Below are 15984 nucleotides of genomic sequence, written 5' to 3' on the forward strand. Positions count from 1 at the left end.
TTTAATATCACCAACCAGTCCCATGTTATTACGGTGTATCCATATAAATGGCCCACCCTGTACTTTAGAGATCTTTAACAATGCAGACCGTAAACAAAAAAAAAAAAAACTTAAAAAAACCCCCCAAAACACTCATAACAATTATTCCTTTCCTAAAAGTATGTAATGCTTTAATCAGAAGACATAAATAAAAGAATCATTTGTTTTTTCAATTTAATCTAAAAAGGACAATACAAGACAGTCAAAGTCACTGCAGTTTAGATCATGTTTATTGTATCAGTGCATATCCAGTATTAATAAAAAAAAAAAACCACAGCATCAGTACAAAAGGAAAACTACAGTATTGGGTTGAAACTCATAGCACATCACATTGTCCCACTCTCAGACAGCTAACATGGTAGCCATGTCTGATCAGTCACATTGCATACGAGTCATCTGCTTCTTTATTAAAGCTTCAAGTGACCGCAACCTGCTTTACACTCTCCTCTCAGACAAGTGCTCTGACTGGAGTTACAGTGTGGCGCACGAAGTGCAAGAGCAAAAGAGGTTAAAATAGGATTTGAGGTGTGTGAAGTCTAAACTGTCAATGAAATCTTGTGACCGGGACAACAGTCGCAGCCCTAAAAAAAAACTTAAAAGGAAACAAAAAAACTTGAAAGTGCTTCACAAAATTACTCAATCAAGATTTTCTGAGTGCAAAGGTGAGTGATCAGCAGAGAATGTAAGGAATTAAAAGCTTGGTTTCACACATATGTGTACAAAACAATCTTAATCTTTAAATACATTCAAAATAAAATAAAATAAAATAAAAAACATCCTCTGATAATGGAACCAGACTAAAATCTGATTGTAAGATGTGTAATCTGATCCATTAGAAGTAGTCATCATCATCAGTCTAAACCTGTAGCCAATAAAAAAAGATTATTTTTTATTATTATTAATAACTGAATCGTACAAACAAAAAAAGACAAACAGTGGTAACAAAGCTTGGTTCAGTAAAGTAGGAGTGAACGCCTTTGTCAAAGCTGAGAATGTCACAGCTATGATCACTGAATCGTGAATGACACAGTAACTAAAGAGTAAAAATAAAAACAGTTAAATGGGACCTATCCTTATTTTCTATCGTTCGTGTATCATAGTGTTTATACTACTATCCAATTACAGTGATCATATTAAATGTGCATCAAAAAATGAGGTAAATTATATAAAACTAATCTTTATGAGAGGCAATCATTTTGCCAACTCCTGACATCAGCTTGGCACAGATTTCCTTGTATGGTGATTAGGAGGCGGGGTTTATGAGCACTGGCTTCTGTGTGGAAGCCAGGCGAGGGGAAGCCAATCAGAAGAAAGAGGGCTTCTTCAAACAGCAGGTGAACTTAGCAGCTGTGTCAGGGTCCATTTATGTTCCTCACCCTCGTGAACAACGCCGAGCTTTGATGTTGTTTTGGCCAGTGCTACACCGCTTAACTTATGTAACCTCGTGCAGCAGCTGCCACAGATTACACAGAGGGAGATGTTACAACAGGTTGAAAGGGAGAAAAAAAATATTCTGATTTCTTTGGTTCTGGTTTTGACTTCTTACCAGCACTGACATGGACTTTTTGTCTGAGTAGCGACACCTATCGTTCAGGAGAATACTGTAGCGAGTCCTTGCACCCTCGGCGCTGGTGTAACTGGTACAGAGCTGTGGCGATGTCACTGCACGTAGAGTGGCCAATGCTTCGAGTGTGATGTCAGTTTTAACGAAATACTCATTTATAGTCTCACAATATGAATATGTAGCTAGAAATAAGCATAATAACAGGTCCCCGTCTAATTACTCAGTTACTTGAGTCACACGAGACAACAACTGTGGCAAGAAGTTTTTGGTTTTTTTTTTTTTAGAAAACCTGCCTTTACTACAAACTCTACTTGAGCCTCCATTAGGAGAGAGGTAGGGAGTACAAATACTGCACAACCACGTACGGTAGCACAGATACAGCCAAGGAGTGCAGGCTGGAAATCAGGGGTCTTGTAGATAAAATATATCATCTTACAGTTCACCACAAACGACACAGTAATTTTTAGGCATTTCTCAATATCACAAAATAAATTAGGCACTGAGTTCTGAGCGATGATGCGATTAGCATCGATGGCTCCGCCATACACAATCGTAAACCCAATGTGATGTCATTGGTCCAAGTTTGGGATTAGGGTGCATGCTTACAAGAGTTTTTGTGTGCTGCTGAATGAAAGGAGCTGGTGCCATATCGCTCTGAGAAACCGTTCAGCTAAGCACATAGCATCATGGGTGACCAGCTGCTATGCCTCTTTTTCAGTCAGGGCGTCCCTATGGAGTCAGGCCACACAGGTAGGAGCTTCAGGGAGGGGAGCAATTCCCCTGAGGAATCAGCCTATAGGAAGCTGGATGTCGTTTCCTCATGTGTTCATTCACAGGTCTTCTTCAGGACAGAGGGAGTGGCGTCCGTAAAGGTCCTACTAATCACAGACGAGAAGACAACTGACTGGTTGGTTTGCATTTTTTTAAAAACATCTAATCTGCTGTTTGTTCTTCATGCGTCTTACCTCATAGGGTGGGGAGGCCAGTTTGGCTGCACTGGTGTGGGCACTGCAGAGCTGGGGCTCATCAGCATAGCACTGTAGATGTTGGCTGCCACCACCAGGATGCAGAGGAGGATAGGCCCGATAATAGCCCCCTCCAGACCCAGATAGTACGCACCACCTGCCACCGCCAGGCCTGTCAAATATGGGTGTCCACCTCTGAGACAAAGACAAAAGAAATGGTTTAAAACACAGTGGAAAGGCTGGCAGGCAGCTACTGTATCAGTGCACACATGTGATGCAGCTGAAGGCTAAAACAGGCTAAAAAGTTAGCTTTCCCCAAACCGCAGCTGTGGTCAGAAGTTTATATATACCCATCAAGGTTAGTTTGAGCTTTTATCCACAACCAGTTTTGATGTGTGTTTGAGGGTCACTGTCCTGTTGAAACAAACCACTGTGTCCATCGATTGATTTGAGGTGAAGAATTTAGAGATCCTCCTTCATTATTCCAGCCACTTTGTGCAATGTACCAGTACCACTAGCAGCAGAGCAGCCCTGGAGCATGACAGCTGGTACAGCCTTCTTAGGTTTGTAAGCCTCGCTTTCACGCACTACAAACATACCTCTTGTCATTGTGGACAAAAAACTCACTCTCTGATATGTCTCACCATCAAACTTTTCTCTAAAAGGTTTGGCGTGTCCATGTGAGCAGCTGCAAATTTCAGTTGAACTTGAAGACGTCAATTTTTGAGCACTTCTTTCTTGGTCGTCATCCTCTCAGTTCATGGTAAAACTGGCTTCTCTGTGGACAGTGATGCTGGTGTTCCTGCAGTTTCCTACAGGCTTCAACCTTGATAGGTCCTGGATTGTTCTCGAACATCCAAACCATTTTCCTCTCATCTGAGGGTGGCAGCTCGGGACTTCTTCCAGACCCTGGCAAACTGGTGACACATCTGAATAACTTGTACTTAGCTAGAACTACTTAAACTGATGATCTTAGAATCTGCAGGTGTTCAGAAATAGCTCCAAGAGACCTTCACAACTAGTGTAAATCTATAATTCTCCTGCTTAGATCTTCATTGAATTCCTGGGATGTTCCCATTTGGTCAATCCAATGAGTGCTGTCAGTCAAATCCTTTTTAAGCTGGTAAAGAGAAACTGCCAGTTGTACTCAATCATAATAACTAACGAGAAATTAATAGGCCTTGGCCTTATCAAGTTACAAGACATTGTAGAATCTTCAGCACCGCTTATTAAAAGATTTGAGTTAATTTATGCATTTGAGTGTGTATGTAAACTGTATGTAAAGATAGTAGGGCTTGAAGCTCCATGACAGGAGCATTATCTGTCCACAACAGGCAGTTTATGAAACAGAGGCAAACAGAGACGCTGTTTATAGACTCGTACAACTGTACAGTTTTCTTTCAAACCCACATTAGGCCAGCAAGCGGACTTGTATGTATTATGTTAACAGTCACAGGTGGTTTGGTGTGATTTGTTTGTCAGATGTCCCAGTGCCATAAAGAGAAGCTCAAATAAGCTGGTCACGCATACATACCCTGATATATCAGAGTAGATGGCTGTATCCACAAAATATGTTGGGAGCAGGTGGCAGATGAGCAGCAGCAGGGCCTTGACACCTTCACCCTGCGCCAACCACAGGTCACACACTGCCGGCACAGCTGCCCAATAGGTCCCCAGGAACGGCACGGCACCCAGGATGGCAGCCAGAGCTTCAGGCCAGGAAAGAGGGATTCAGAGAGTGACAAAACACTGAGTGTGGCTTGGCAGGTGCGAACATAACGACAGCACAATCTGCTGCGGACACGCTGACTCACCAGAAGGAATGAAGACGATGTTGATGCCAAAGATAGTGTGAGTGAGCCAAGTGTAGAGGCCGTAGAATCCGGCCATTTTCAGAGAGGCGTCAAACACTCCTCTTCAAAACAAACACAAATATGGTCAAAAATAATCTCGCCAAGGTACAAATTTAGATTCTGTAGCTTTTACGCATGCGACTACCTGATGGCCTCTTCAACAGACTGGCCGATGATGTTACTGGAGGGTCCCGGCTGAGAGAGAGGAGTTAAGCTGATCACCCATTTAACCGGTTTGTAGTATTCTCCACTGGAGCTCAGCAGGTAGAAGAGAGTAGTCAGGAAAATCACCTACAGGAAGGAGTAAAAATGGCAGCTATGCTAAATATAAGACTATCTGATTAGCTTTTTAAATCTTTAAGAGTAAATGTGGCAGGTCTACTTTATTAAAATAAGACAGAAAGAGCAACACCATTAAATATACACAGTTAACAATGCTCAGTAAAGTCCTGTATTGTGGTTTGAGGAACAGATGACATGTCCAAGCCCCACCTCGGTCACTGTGGAGTTGACACTCTTCCAGGATGCGTGTTTGGCTCTAATGTCAGCTCACTATTTTAGTCCAGTGAATGTTTCCTGGCCTCAGTCTCCTCTAACTTTAAGGTGAAGCACTGCCTCCATTGCAGGAAGCACAGCAAACAAGCACACACCACTGACACGTTTAATGTTAGTAAGCATTATTTATAAATCAAACCTAAGCACACAGTTGGGAATGATCTTTAGCTAAACATAAGTCTGAGAACATTTTTATGGACGAGTCTGCAGGACATTATTCGGCCTCAGATTTCTATAAACCTATTAGAATATTTTTGAGAAACACTTGCAGTTAAGCTGAACACTTTCTGCTTACTTTTGTGCATTACAAAACAATAATGATAATCAATTTTGCAAACAGTTGCACTTTATAAAGTAAAGAAAACGACGTGGCTGTGATCAGCTTTTCATACCAGACTCAGTGCAAAGTTGAGGAGCGCCGTGCCGCTGTGGAACAAGACGGTGAGGAGAGTGGTCGTGGTGGAGATGAGGAGGCCAACGTTCCTGCTCATTACAACCCACAAAGACTCCAGGATCTGCAAAATGACGAGGCAACGGTAAACACACCATCCACAGGAAACTGTACTTCTATCTAAGACACACACAGTTGTAAATTTGCAAATGCTGCTAGTGGGGCAGTGCTGGCATGGTGCTTTCATGGCTGATGTCCTGATCTAAGAAAACAAAATGGTCTTGGACTGCAGAGGTGGGATCTTATCACGGTATCATGCTGGAATTCAGAGCTCCTGAGAGCGACCCATCCTTTCACAAATGTTTGTAGAAGCAGCCTGCATGCATTGGTGCTTGATTTTATGCACCTGTGGCCATGGAAGTGATTGAAACATTGGCATTATAGTGTACGTTACATACGCCCATACTTACAGACAGTAGTGTCTCGATATTTTCCTGCAGAAAGGAAGCAATGTCCTTCCAGTCCAGGATGTCCCCCAGCCAGCTGTTCTGTCTGTGAGTCATCTTATTCCCACGATGCCGTCCAGAGTGGGTTACATTCTGAAAAATGTGACCATAGTATTCTATGTAAAACTGAACAATACTGAAGAACAGACTTTGGGAGACAGTAAACACAAAACTCTGACACTACCTTCACAAACCAGGAGTGATACAGTCGGTCCCAAAGTTCTAAAACTTGCTTCTCAATCACTGCAGTTTGGTTCACCTTATCTCCTAAAATCTTATGAAGCTGCACACACAAAGGAAACAGACTGGTCACATTCCTTGCTGTCTGGCTGTATTCCATTATTATCAGTGAAAATTACTGTCCTGACCTTTTGTGTTATCCATTCTCTCCCATGCTGGTAGACATTAGTAGCAGCTGAATTTAGAGCTTTCTGGACCACGCGGGCTTCTGGAAGGAGGCTAACAGAGGACAAAGTAAGGTTGTTTTAGCAAATGAGAGGAAAGTCTAAAAATAAACACAGAAAAACAGAGTGGACTGTCCTACTTGGCCCATTCTGGATGGTTAGATACGGTCTCATTGATGAGGTTACTGGTTACGTCGATGATGTGAGCACTTTCGTGATGAACCTACAAAGATTAATGTTTATTTTTTTATCCATCATCAGTGCAAATGATGTGAAGTCAGGTTAAAAAACCCAAAATCCTACCATAGCAGTGAGCAGCAGAGCCATGAGCAGGGTCCCTGTGACCAAGAGGAAGATGATGAAGATACTGATGATTTTATCCAAAGATCGCTCCAGCCACACAACCATCTGGGTGCACAGATAAAAAGGAGAGGAGGGCAAAGACAGGGAGAAGGGGGGGAATAATAGGAAGATGGCAAAATAGACTCATCAGTACAACTTTAAAGGAGGTAAAAACATGCACATGGAGAAACCTGTGTCCTTATCGCTTGTGAAAAGTCATTTTAGACGTAAAAAGTCCTCACAGAGGACAATAACAGCATATCTGTACTCATACAGTGCATGCACCCATTCTTGCACTGAAGCATTAAATCATGCAAGTGGCTTTTTGGGTTGTTGGTTTAACGACAAACAGACATGACATCACTTTCAAAGTGTGGACTCTGTTCTCGACTCAGGTTTCTCAATGCGCCAAAACAGCATTAAAATCAAAGCTCTGTTAGCAGAACCCTCTCTTTTTGCACTAAGGCCATGGCGTAATGGTTTATTATATTGATGGTGACATGACATGGCATTTTCTGCAAAGAGTCTGTGTAAGACCTTAGGTGAGTGAATCTGCAGCGAGTCTTATACCTTCCTCTTTACCATCTAGCTTACCTGAAAGAAGAACAGCAAATAGTTGTTTAACAAAAAAATGGAAACACCACTTCAAAAACGTAATACTGAAAGAAGTAATTAAATTAAAGAAGTTGGGTAATATTGAGCAGCGAGAGGTTTAGAAGAGGTTTCAGTCACTATCACAACAGGGAGCATGAGACCTCTAAAAAGTTATACACAGGCCGCACAGCAACAATCACTACATTTCCAATGCAGCACATCGGCACTGTATTAAAAATATAAACTACATCATCAGAAATGACTGAACTGAATCAACACCTGTGATAATTCTAAATAAAAGACACTCTAGTTCATAAATAACAGCCAGAATCAGAGTATAAAGTGCCTTGAGGCAACTCGTGTGATTTGGCGCTATATAAATAAAACCGAACTGAATTGAATAGACTGTAAACACTTTAAATTTGTACTGAGTTCAAGACAGAAAGCAAGTCTTTTTCCAACCATAGTTATTGTGACCTGGTGGCCTTCAGATGCAGAATGCAGGCTTGTAGGTACATTAAGGTCAACAGGAGCTACAGCCATGCTGTATATAGTTCAAATTGAGAACTACAGAGAGAGTTTGTGGTCTCATCAATAGTTTCAAGCCTTATTAAAAAACAAACAAACAAACAAAAAAAAAAAAAGCAGACTGTTGTATGTTGTACAATATGGTCAAATTTAAGAGTAAAACAGATGACAAAAAAGGGTTTGAAATTTGGTCCTGGCTGCTGACTGAGCATGTAGTTTCCTCAAAAATCTCAATTTGAGCCAAGCCTCTTTTCAGATGTCTTACTTTAAAACTAAAAGAACAACAACAACAAAGACCAAACAACGAGTGACAGCCCAGTGCTAATCTCCATCTTTTATATACAGTCTATGGTAATAACCAGCTCCACAAAGCCAAATGGTACAAAGGTGGCCAATATATTTACTAAGTTTAGTTCCTCACATTGAATAACCGTGTTTCCATTGTTTTGTCCAGTCCCTTAGCCACACCTTAAAAATAAAAAAATTAAAATTTCCAAAAAAAAAAGAGGAAACACTCCTTTTTGCCCCCATTTAACACTACTCTTTGAGGCAGCTCACACACATACACACATACATACACACTCAAGACAAACTCAGGTCAAAGCAGAGAAGATACAGTCGGGGCTGAGGGATTATTGAGTGCAACACCCCGGCTGTAGCTCACTGTCAAAATAAAAGCAGGAAAGAAGCAAGAGGACAGATGTTTAGACAGGATGGCAGAGGTGATGACAGTGGATGGGTAAAATGCCAGTCCAAGCCGCTACAAGGTGTGCTCACGCTGTCACACACACCCACACATATATACAAGTTATTTATTTATTTGCCCTTGTTTTCTCAATGTCTCTCACACACAAGCCCACTTTCTCTCAGTCTCGCTCTCTCAGCACTCTGCTCCTCCAAATCATTACCTGCTTGTTAAGCCAATGCCAGAGCTTGGGGAGGAGACAAAGAGACATTGGGAAAATTATTATTGGAAAGAGTTGTGCAGCAGTCATCACATGTACCCGTGCAACAAGAATACAAGCTCTGTGTGGGTACAGGCTCTGAGGGGTCAGAGTGGTGTACTACAAAGTGGAATTCATGTGTTAGCAAGGTATGTTGAGACTATAGCCAGAGGTTTCAGAAGGGCAGCTCTCTTTTTAAAGCTATTTTCAGAAGTTTTTGTCTAACATCATCTCCAAGTGATACGGTTTCACTTCTTTTCCAAACAAGTTGCCCTAAGAGTGATATAGATTATCAGCTGACATGCAATCTGTTAAGCTGTACATAACAGCACTGAACAAAGTCTAGCAGCTAAGTTACAGCAGTGCAAACGGTACAGCTGTGGTCAGTTTACATACAATCACAGGTCATTTGGGGCTTTTAATGATTTCTTTGAACTCAGTTGTTTGTATTTATTTTGGCTCTTCTCTAATCCACTAAGGGTCAAAATATATACATAAATCTCCACTATTATTTTGTTTAAATGTCTCTTAGCAAGTCAACCAAATGCTTCCGGTAGCCATCGACAAGCTTTAGGCATAATTCCTGGAGCAGACCCAGCCTTTCAGCATAGTCCACGAATATTCAAAGGGTTGAGGTCGGGGCTTTGGGAAGGCCATTCAAGAAGCTCAATGCTAGCCTACTTTATCTATTCCAATACCAGTTTCGATATGTGTTTGGGATCATTGTCCTGTTGGAGCTACCAACTGTGTTCAAGTTTCAACCCTCTAACTTTTCATTTAAGATCAAGTTTAAGAATCTTCTCTGTAATGTACCTTATGCCACTGGCAGCAAAACAGCCCCAGAGCATGATGCTACCACTACTATGCTTGACACTCAGTACAGTGTTCCTCATGTTTACACTTCTAGTCATTGTGGCCCAAAAGTTCAATCTTTATCTTGCCTGACCATAAACGTTTCTCCAGAGGGCATTTGGCTTATCTGTTTGAGCAGCTGCAAACTTCAGAGGAGCTTGAAGGTGTTGATTTTAAAGCAAGGGTTTCTTTCTTGGTCAACACCCTCTCAATCCACTGCGATGTAAAATTCACTTCACTGTGGACAGTGATGTTGGTGTTCCAACAGTTTCCAGTTCTTGAGCCTCGGTGGTTCTCGGGTTTGAGTTTCCTATTGGTCTGAGGTCAATCAAATGAGTCCTGCCAAGCAAATCCTTTTTGTGCTGGCAAAGAGAAACTACCAGCTGTAGTCAATAATTAATGAGGAGTTAATAGGCCTTGGCCCTGTCAGATTAAAAGGCACTGTAGAACCTTCGGGACCACTTGAGTATGTGTATACATTTGAGCGTGTATGTATATGTTCCAGACTATTTGGATGAGAGAAAATCTAAAATAAGTTCAAACTCATGCTCCCATTTCTTTTTTTCCTTAAAGTCATTAAACATATATGGTCTACAATAATACAAGTCTGGAAAAAGAACAGCTCAAAAAAATCGTTAAAAGTCCAAATTTACTATGACGTTTATGCCTGTGATGAATGTAAACTGACAACAACTGTACATGTTGTGTTTTCACAGGAATTCCCAGGCACTGAACTTGTGTAAATGCTACGTTTTACACTGCTGCGATAGCAGTCTACTGGAATTTATTACAGAGGTTATTCAATTAAGAAAATTAATTTAATTCAATTTGGTCAATAACAAAAGTTATCTAATTACAGTGTCAAACCTGAATGCACTTCATGATGAAACGCATCATGATTCTAATTTGTAGATCTCTACATTAAATAGCAGCACCAGGAGTGGACTGAGTGGTAAAATAAATATAGTAATTTATTAATTTATGCGATTAATATTTTTCTGCTGAATTGTTCCATCTTGAGTTATTGGCAGCACCAGTATAGCTGTTGCAGTCCATTTTGTGCAGGAGTCAAATGATGCACCCACCACCAACTCCCACTTTTATGTAAGCGAGGACAGAGCCTGTCACAGGAACCATGGGTTAACATTAAAATTGGAAATACCCATCAGGTTTGAATGAGGTTTTAGGTTTCATGGGACCAACTAATGCATGAAAACAAAAAAGTCAAACTCTGCGGAAGCTGCTTCGTAGTACACCCCTCAGGAAGTGGCAGGCAAGATACACTAACTACAGTGAGTGTGGACTGGCAATACAAGTGGGATGCAAATCAATGTGATTACAAAGACAGAACACAAATACATCCCAAAACTGTGAGGGCAAGGCAGAAAAGTGTATAAGATTACAGCAATGACATCATTATTTATAAAACCTGAGAAATGTAAACCATGTAGCACTAATCCTGTCGCTCACTCTAATATGTCGGCAAAAAATTATGCTCTGCATTGCTTTGTTTTTTGACATTTTTATTCTATATTGAGAGATTTGGAGATATTTTGCCTCTAAATTTTGATTGGAAACAAAACAACTGCATACTTACACATCCAGCAGATATGGAGCAACAACATCACTGATGCATGAGTATTTTTTTGCCCACCTGATGATGCGGGCATCAGGCTAATATTCACTCTCCTTTTAGCTCTGTTTTTTAATGAATTGATTTTAAAGTGTTCCTCAGCTAAGTGCTAATTTTGTCTGTCTACCATTTGGTGCTGGGCAGTTTAGCGCACACTTGGTTTAATACAGCTTTTTGCTAAAAATAGCTTCCAGCTGTTGCTGTAAACGACACTGATGAGATTGTTGCAACTGGGTCAAAACTAAAAGGCTGAAAAACAAAAGCAGCAGCTAAAATCCTCTGTTAAAGGTAAAGGAAACTAAAAAGCCCCCGTTTTTGGCAATTTAATATGAATTTACCAATTTAATTTTAATAAATTTAGGAACTGGCAGATCTTTACACTGGCTAAATTTAGACTTTAAAAATGAAACTAGCATATGTAATATGACTGATAACAACAGACCATTTTGAGACTTTCAGTTTTCCTGAGATATTTTGATAAGTAATTTGTTATCAAGCAGTTGCAGATAAAGTGTGTCTGGATGGGGAAGTATAAAGCCAAAGGCAGAGGAAATAAGGACATCAGCTTCACGGGCAGCTCTTACATTACCTTAGTGTCGATACGTAGGAGGAACTGAGCCAGGCCTTTGATTGGTCCAGGGAGCAGTGCCTCTTCACGCTCACGTCCAAACTTCTCTAGCACCGTCCACCACGAGGTAAGAGTCCTCTCTGCAAAGCTCTTCATACCAAACCGGACCACCAGCTTCTTCAGAACCCACACTAGATCAGTGAGCCAACATGCACATGAGTAAAATCCGACTGACGAGGAGTAACTGAAAGTGTGCACATATCTGTTTGTATGTCTGTGTGTGTGTTACCGGCCACAGGAATAGGGAGCAGTTGTAGTATCCACAGGTTGAGCCAGACCTGCACCAAGACAATAGCCCAGACCAGCAGAATAAAGTAAATATCACTGGCTCTGTGGGAGCTTTTCTCTCTCTGGAAGAGGCCAGGCAATGTACGAGAGCTCCCAGCGAACCCCGGAAACCCAGGAGTGGAAGGCACGGGACCCACAGACTGCACACCATCTAGGAGCGGATGAGGGAAAGCAGACAGAGGAAGCACAGAAGAGGAAGAGAAAGAAAGAACAAAACAGTTGAGTTTCAACCGCTGTGGCTAAATTGGTAAAGCCAAAGCAGCTACAGTAAAAAAAGAAATGTAAAAGAATGTAAAACTGAAATTGCATATCTTGGGTTTTAAAACTTGACATTTTTCTGACCAATTAGCAATGCTCTGAACATTTATCGAACAGTATGTTCAGAGGTCTGATTCCCTCTATTCAATCTGCCAGTTCTCTCATTTCATAAACCTTAAAGCCCAGATATCTGGGACATCTGTATGATCTTCTTTAATACACTGAATACAATACAGCTAGCTTACCTGTGGAGGAGCTTTCACTGAGTTCGGTTTTGGGTTGAAGGTTGCTACAGGAGATTGCCATGTAAATAGTGTTAGCAGCAAATGACAGCACCTGCCCTGAAAGCTCACCTGGGGAGATCAAGAGAGACTGAATATAACGAAACACAAAGGCAGGCAGGCAGAGCGGAGGATGCACAGTAGGAAAAATCAAAGCTGGTCTGATGAGCGTAGCCCAACCAGTCACCTCAAGTCACTTATATTTCACGTAAAGCTAGGCTTAGGCAAATGTGGCTAAATGCAACTTAATCTAAGCACATCATAGACTTGTGCTCATTTGACCATATTTATTACCTAGTTAATGGTGAGTAAAGGTATCTCATTGTGGTAAATGTCAATGTATGTCAGTGTATAGGTGTGATAGTATATTTTCACCTGTGCCAGGGACAGGTGGTTTCTCTTGGTAGCCCACGATGAGAAGCCCAACCACAACCACAAATATGGGGACTCTCCATGAGCCAGTCAGAGACACTAAAACAGATAGAGGAATTGGATAAGTGGAAGAAGCTGGATGGGTTACGGATGGATACATTTAACTAGATTGAGAGAAAGCTGTTGTAGTTAAACTGCAGGCAGTGTGGACGACATTACTGGCTTAACAGGTATATTCCTTGTCAAGCATGACTCTGCTAGTCTTGCCTGATGAGCTGAACCATATTCATAAACAAATATGACATACAATGTTGACTGTTGCTATGAAAGCACTTTTAAAAACTTCAAAGCAGAAAACATTTTCTCACATGTGCCCAGAAACCTCCTTTTAAGGCAGAACTTCTTCTTAACCAGCTTTCAGTCACTTTTTAAAACTTCACGCCTGAAGCTCAGAGCAAGTGTTAAGTGTGCTAAAAATACTTTCAACATCCTCATCTTACCGCGCAACTCTGCGTGCCCTCTGTTTCAAAGACAAGTGGATTTGTACAGGCAGCAACTTATTGACCACATTTAGAAGAAATCTCCTGCAGTCCAAAGAGGCAGCTTGTATGGCTAGCTGTGGGCGCTGTCCACACTCACCGATGTAGAAGAGCAGGACAGCCCAGACAGGAAGTGCCAGAGTCCTCAGGTACCGCTCAGTTTGAGGACTCCACTTAAAACAAACCGCCAGCAAGTATCCAAACACAACAGTCCCCACCTGTGACGAAATAAAACAAAGATCCACAATAATGAAACAGAGGGTATTTTAATTAAATATACTGAGACTTCTATTCTCTTCCATTGCATCATAATCATCATTTGATGCTGAACCTTTAAACTTCATGAGTCTTAAAAAGTATAATTGAGCAGTTTTTGTGATAATCACTTTGTGTTGATGTTTTTTCTTCCTAAACTCATCCAGTTTTACAAACGCTCTGCTCCTGTTTAGCAGTGAGCACTTAAGACTACACTAGAAGTTTTATCGACTGCTCACAAAGATCTCAGCTTGTGTCGCTCCTCACAAAGACATGCCTTGATGTAATTTAATATAGTGTCCTCCATCCTATTTATAAACACAGGCCCTCTGTCAGCTGAACTCCGCATTCAGAGAAAGAAGAACATTTAATGTAATTTGGATGAGGCGGACGGGTTCTGGCCCCTGGAGCTGTTTGGGAATAAGGTACCGATCGATCAGATGCTGGAACTGCAGGAAATTAGATCAACTTACATAAAAGTTTGCACACATATTCCAAGAAACACATTTTCTGTTTAGGCTAATCGAATAAGTCTTTATTAGAGACACACTGCAGCAGCCAGTCGACTTTAATCCCCCAATTATTCTTTATCAACTATTGCCTATTGCTAAATGGCGTTTATGACAACATGATAATAACATTTATACATTTGTACAGTCAACATTTTTAATTCTGAGTTCATTTTAATCAGACACACAAAATGGGATTAAGTAGGAATGAAATTCACAATTACTGTTATTACTCCCTCTGTAGATTATTTTCTGTGCAAATAACGTGATGTGAGCTTTTCATATTGATTTTTTTTTTACCCAACCAACAATCAAAAGACCAAAAGATTACTAGTTTGTTATCGTAAGATTACTAGTTTACTATAGTAAGACCCACACAATCAGGCGAGTAATAAAATCATTGACTTTTAAAGTATAACTTTTAACATTCTGTCCCAGATCATATTTAAAATATGTGCCACAGTTTACACAGAGCTGACCTAACAGCACCCACTCTGACGGACAGAGGATTGTCACTCTACTGTCACTCACCCACATAAAGTGGAAATAGTCCAGCGCGTTCCCGATGACCCCACAGACGTGCCCGAGGATCACCTGCATACCGATGACACTCCAGAAAAGGTAGAGGAAGTAAACCAGCGGTGCCCCCGCCCCGATAACCAGGAGTATCGTGAGCTTCTCCAGAACTAGCCTACCCATCGCCTCCACCCCGTAGTTGAGACACCACACCGGGACCAGCAGCGTCCCCACCACTATGGGCGTCCCGCTGTCCTGCAGGCCACTGAGCCATGAGCGGCCGAGACGAGCCAGGGAGTATTTGAAGGGGTGGAGGAAGGTGCCGCAGAGCACAGCCCAGAGCAGCGGGCGGAGGAAGGCCTCGAGGATGAAATAGACCAGGACAGCTGCCCCGCAGCAGATAGCCACAAATATCATCGCCCCGGTGTTGTAGAAGGCCTGCTTTATGTTCTTGTCAAACTTCAGGGAGGAGGGCTGGGTTAGCAGTTGGCTCATCATCCCTACAGCCGGCTGGAAGCTCTCCGAAAAAGAAACAGAGTAAGGCCGCCCAGCGTGAGGGCTCTCTGGGGGAGAGACAGCGGCGGGATCCGGCGCCGAATCCTCCTCGTCTGCCATGTTCCCAGTTTCAGCTCCGCCAGCCCGTCCAACTGATCCACCGCGTGAGGGAGGAAAACAATGACGTAGCAACATCGAATGCCCAAAGGCCTCATGGGCAATGAAGTGCCCGTGATGCCGCGCGTCCCTTCCTGTGTTTTTTTTTTTTTTTTTTTAACTTACCACTTTTCTTCCGGTTTATTTTTTATTATTGTTTTATTAATGTTACAAGATGGTGTTATAAAGTATTTAATTCAAGCAGCAATACACATCATAGCTATTTAAAATATATAAATAAAAATAATTACATTACATTGTTAAACAAAGTGTCTTTAAGACAATTAGAGTCACGATGATCAGGTTTTCTGAAATTCCGAGATCATTTTTTAAACATTTGTTTTTTAAATGGTACGGTAAGTTGACTTCAAGTTGACACCACACTAGCTTACACTTCCACTGGGTTTGAATCTCATGGCTGTGTGGGGTCTTTCTGTTCAAAAGCTGCATATTCTCCCTGTGCCCTACAGCTTCTTCCCATGGTAGGCATGCATGTTAGGTTAACTGATAAGAAAAA

General features: G+C 41.6%; 1 protein-coding gene across 3 annotated transcripts; it reads right to left on the minus strand.

Annotated features, from left to right (window-relative positions):
* Positions 1-251: 251 nt before the first annotated feature.
* Positions 252-15521, minus strand: tmem245 (transmembrane protein 245). Of its 3 annotated transcripts, none has more exons than XM_084943166.1 (18): positions 14832-15521; positions 13637-13754; positions 13001-13096; positions 12590-12697; positions 12028-12237; positions 11760-11929; positions 8650-8673; positions 6581-6685; positions 6418-6500; positions 6242-6332; positions 6058-6156; positions 5838-5966; positions 5369-5491; positions 4567-4712; positions 4383-4483; positions 4103-4277; positions 2569-2763; positions 252-2478 (listed from the first exon to the last, which is right to left on the minus strand). In XM_084943166.1, the coding sequence occupies exons 1-18, from the start codon at positions 15504-15506 to the stop codon at positions 2430-2432; spliced, it is 2697 nt and encodes an 898-aa protein (XP_084799292.1). In that variant the 5' UTR covers positions 15507-15521; the 3' UTR covers positions 252-2429. The 3 variants fall into 3 exon arrangements, with proteins under 3 accessions (XP_084799292.1, XP_084799291.1, XP_084799294.1); XM_084943165.1 differs by having other exon boundaries at positions 252-2481; XM_084943168.1 differs by lacking the exon at positions 8650-8673 and having other exon boundaries at positions 252-2481.
* Positions 15522-15984: the final 463 nt, after the last annotated feature.

Source organism: Perissodus microlepis, chromosome 11 (genome assembly GCF_051167445.1).
Source record: "Perissodus microlepis isolate ML-2025 ecotype Zambia chromosome 11, ASM5116744v1, whole genome shotgun sequence".
Lineage (NCBI taxonomy): Eukaryota > Metazoa > Chordata > Actinopteri > Cichliformes > Cichlidae > Perissodus > Perissodus microlepis.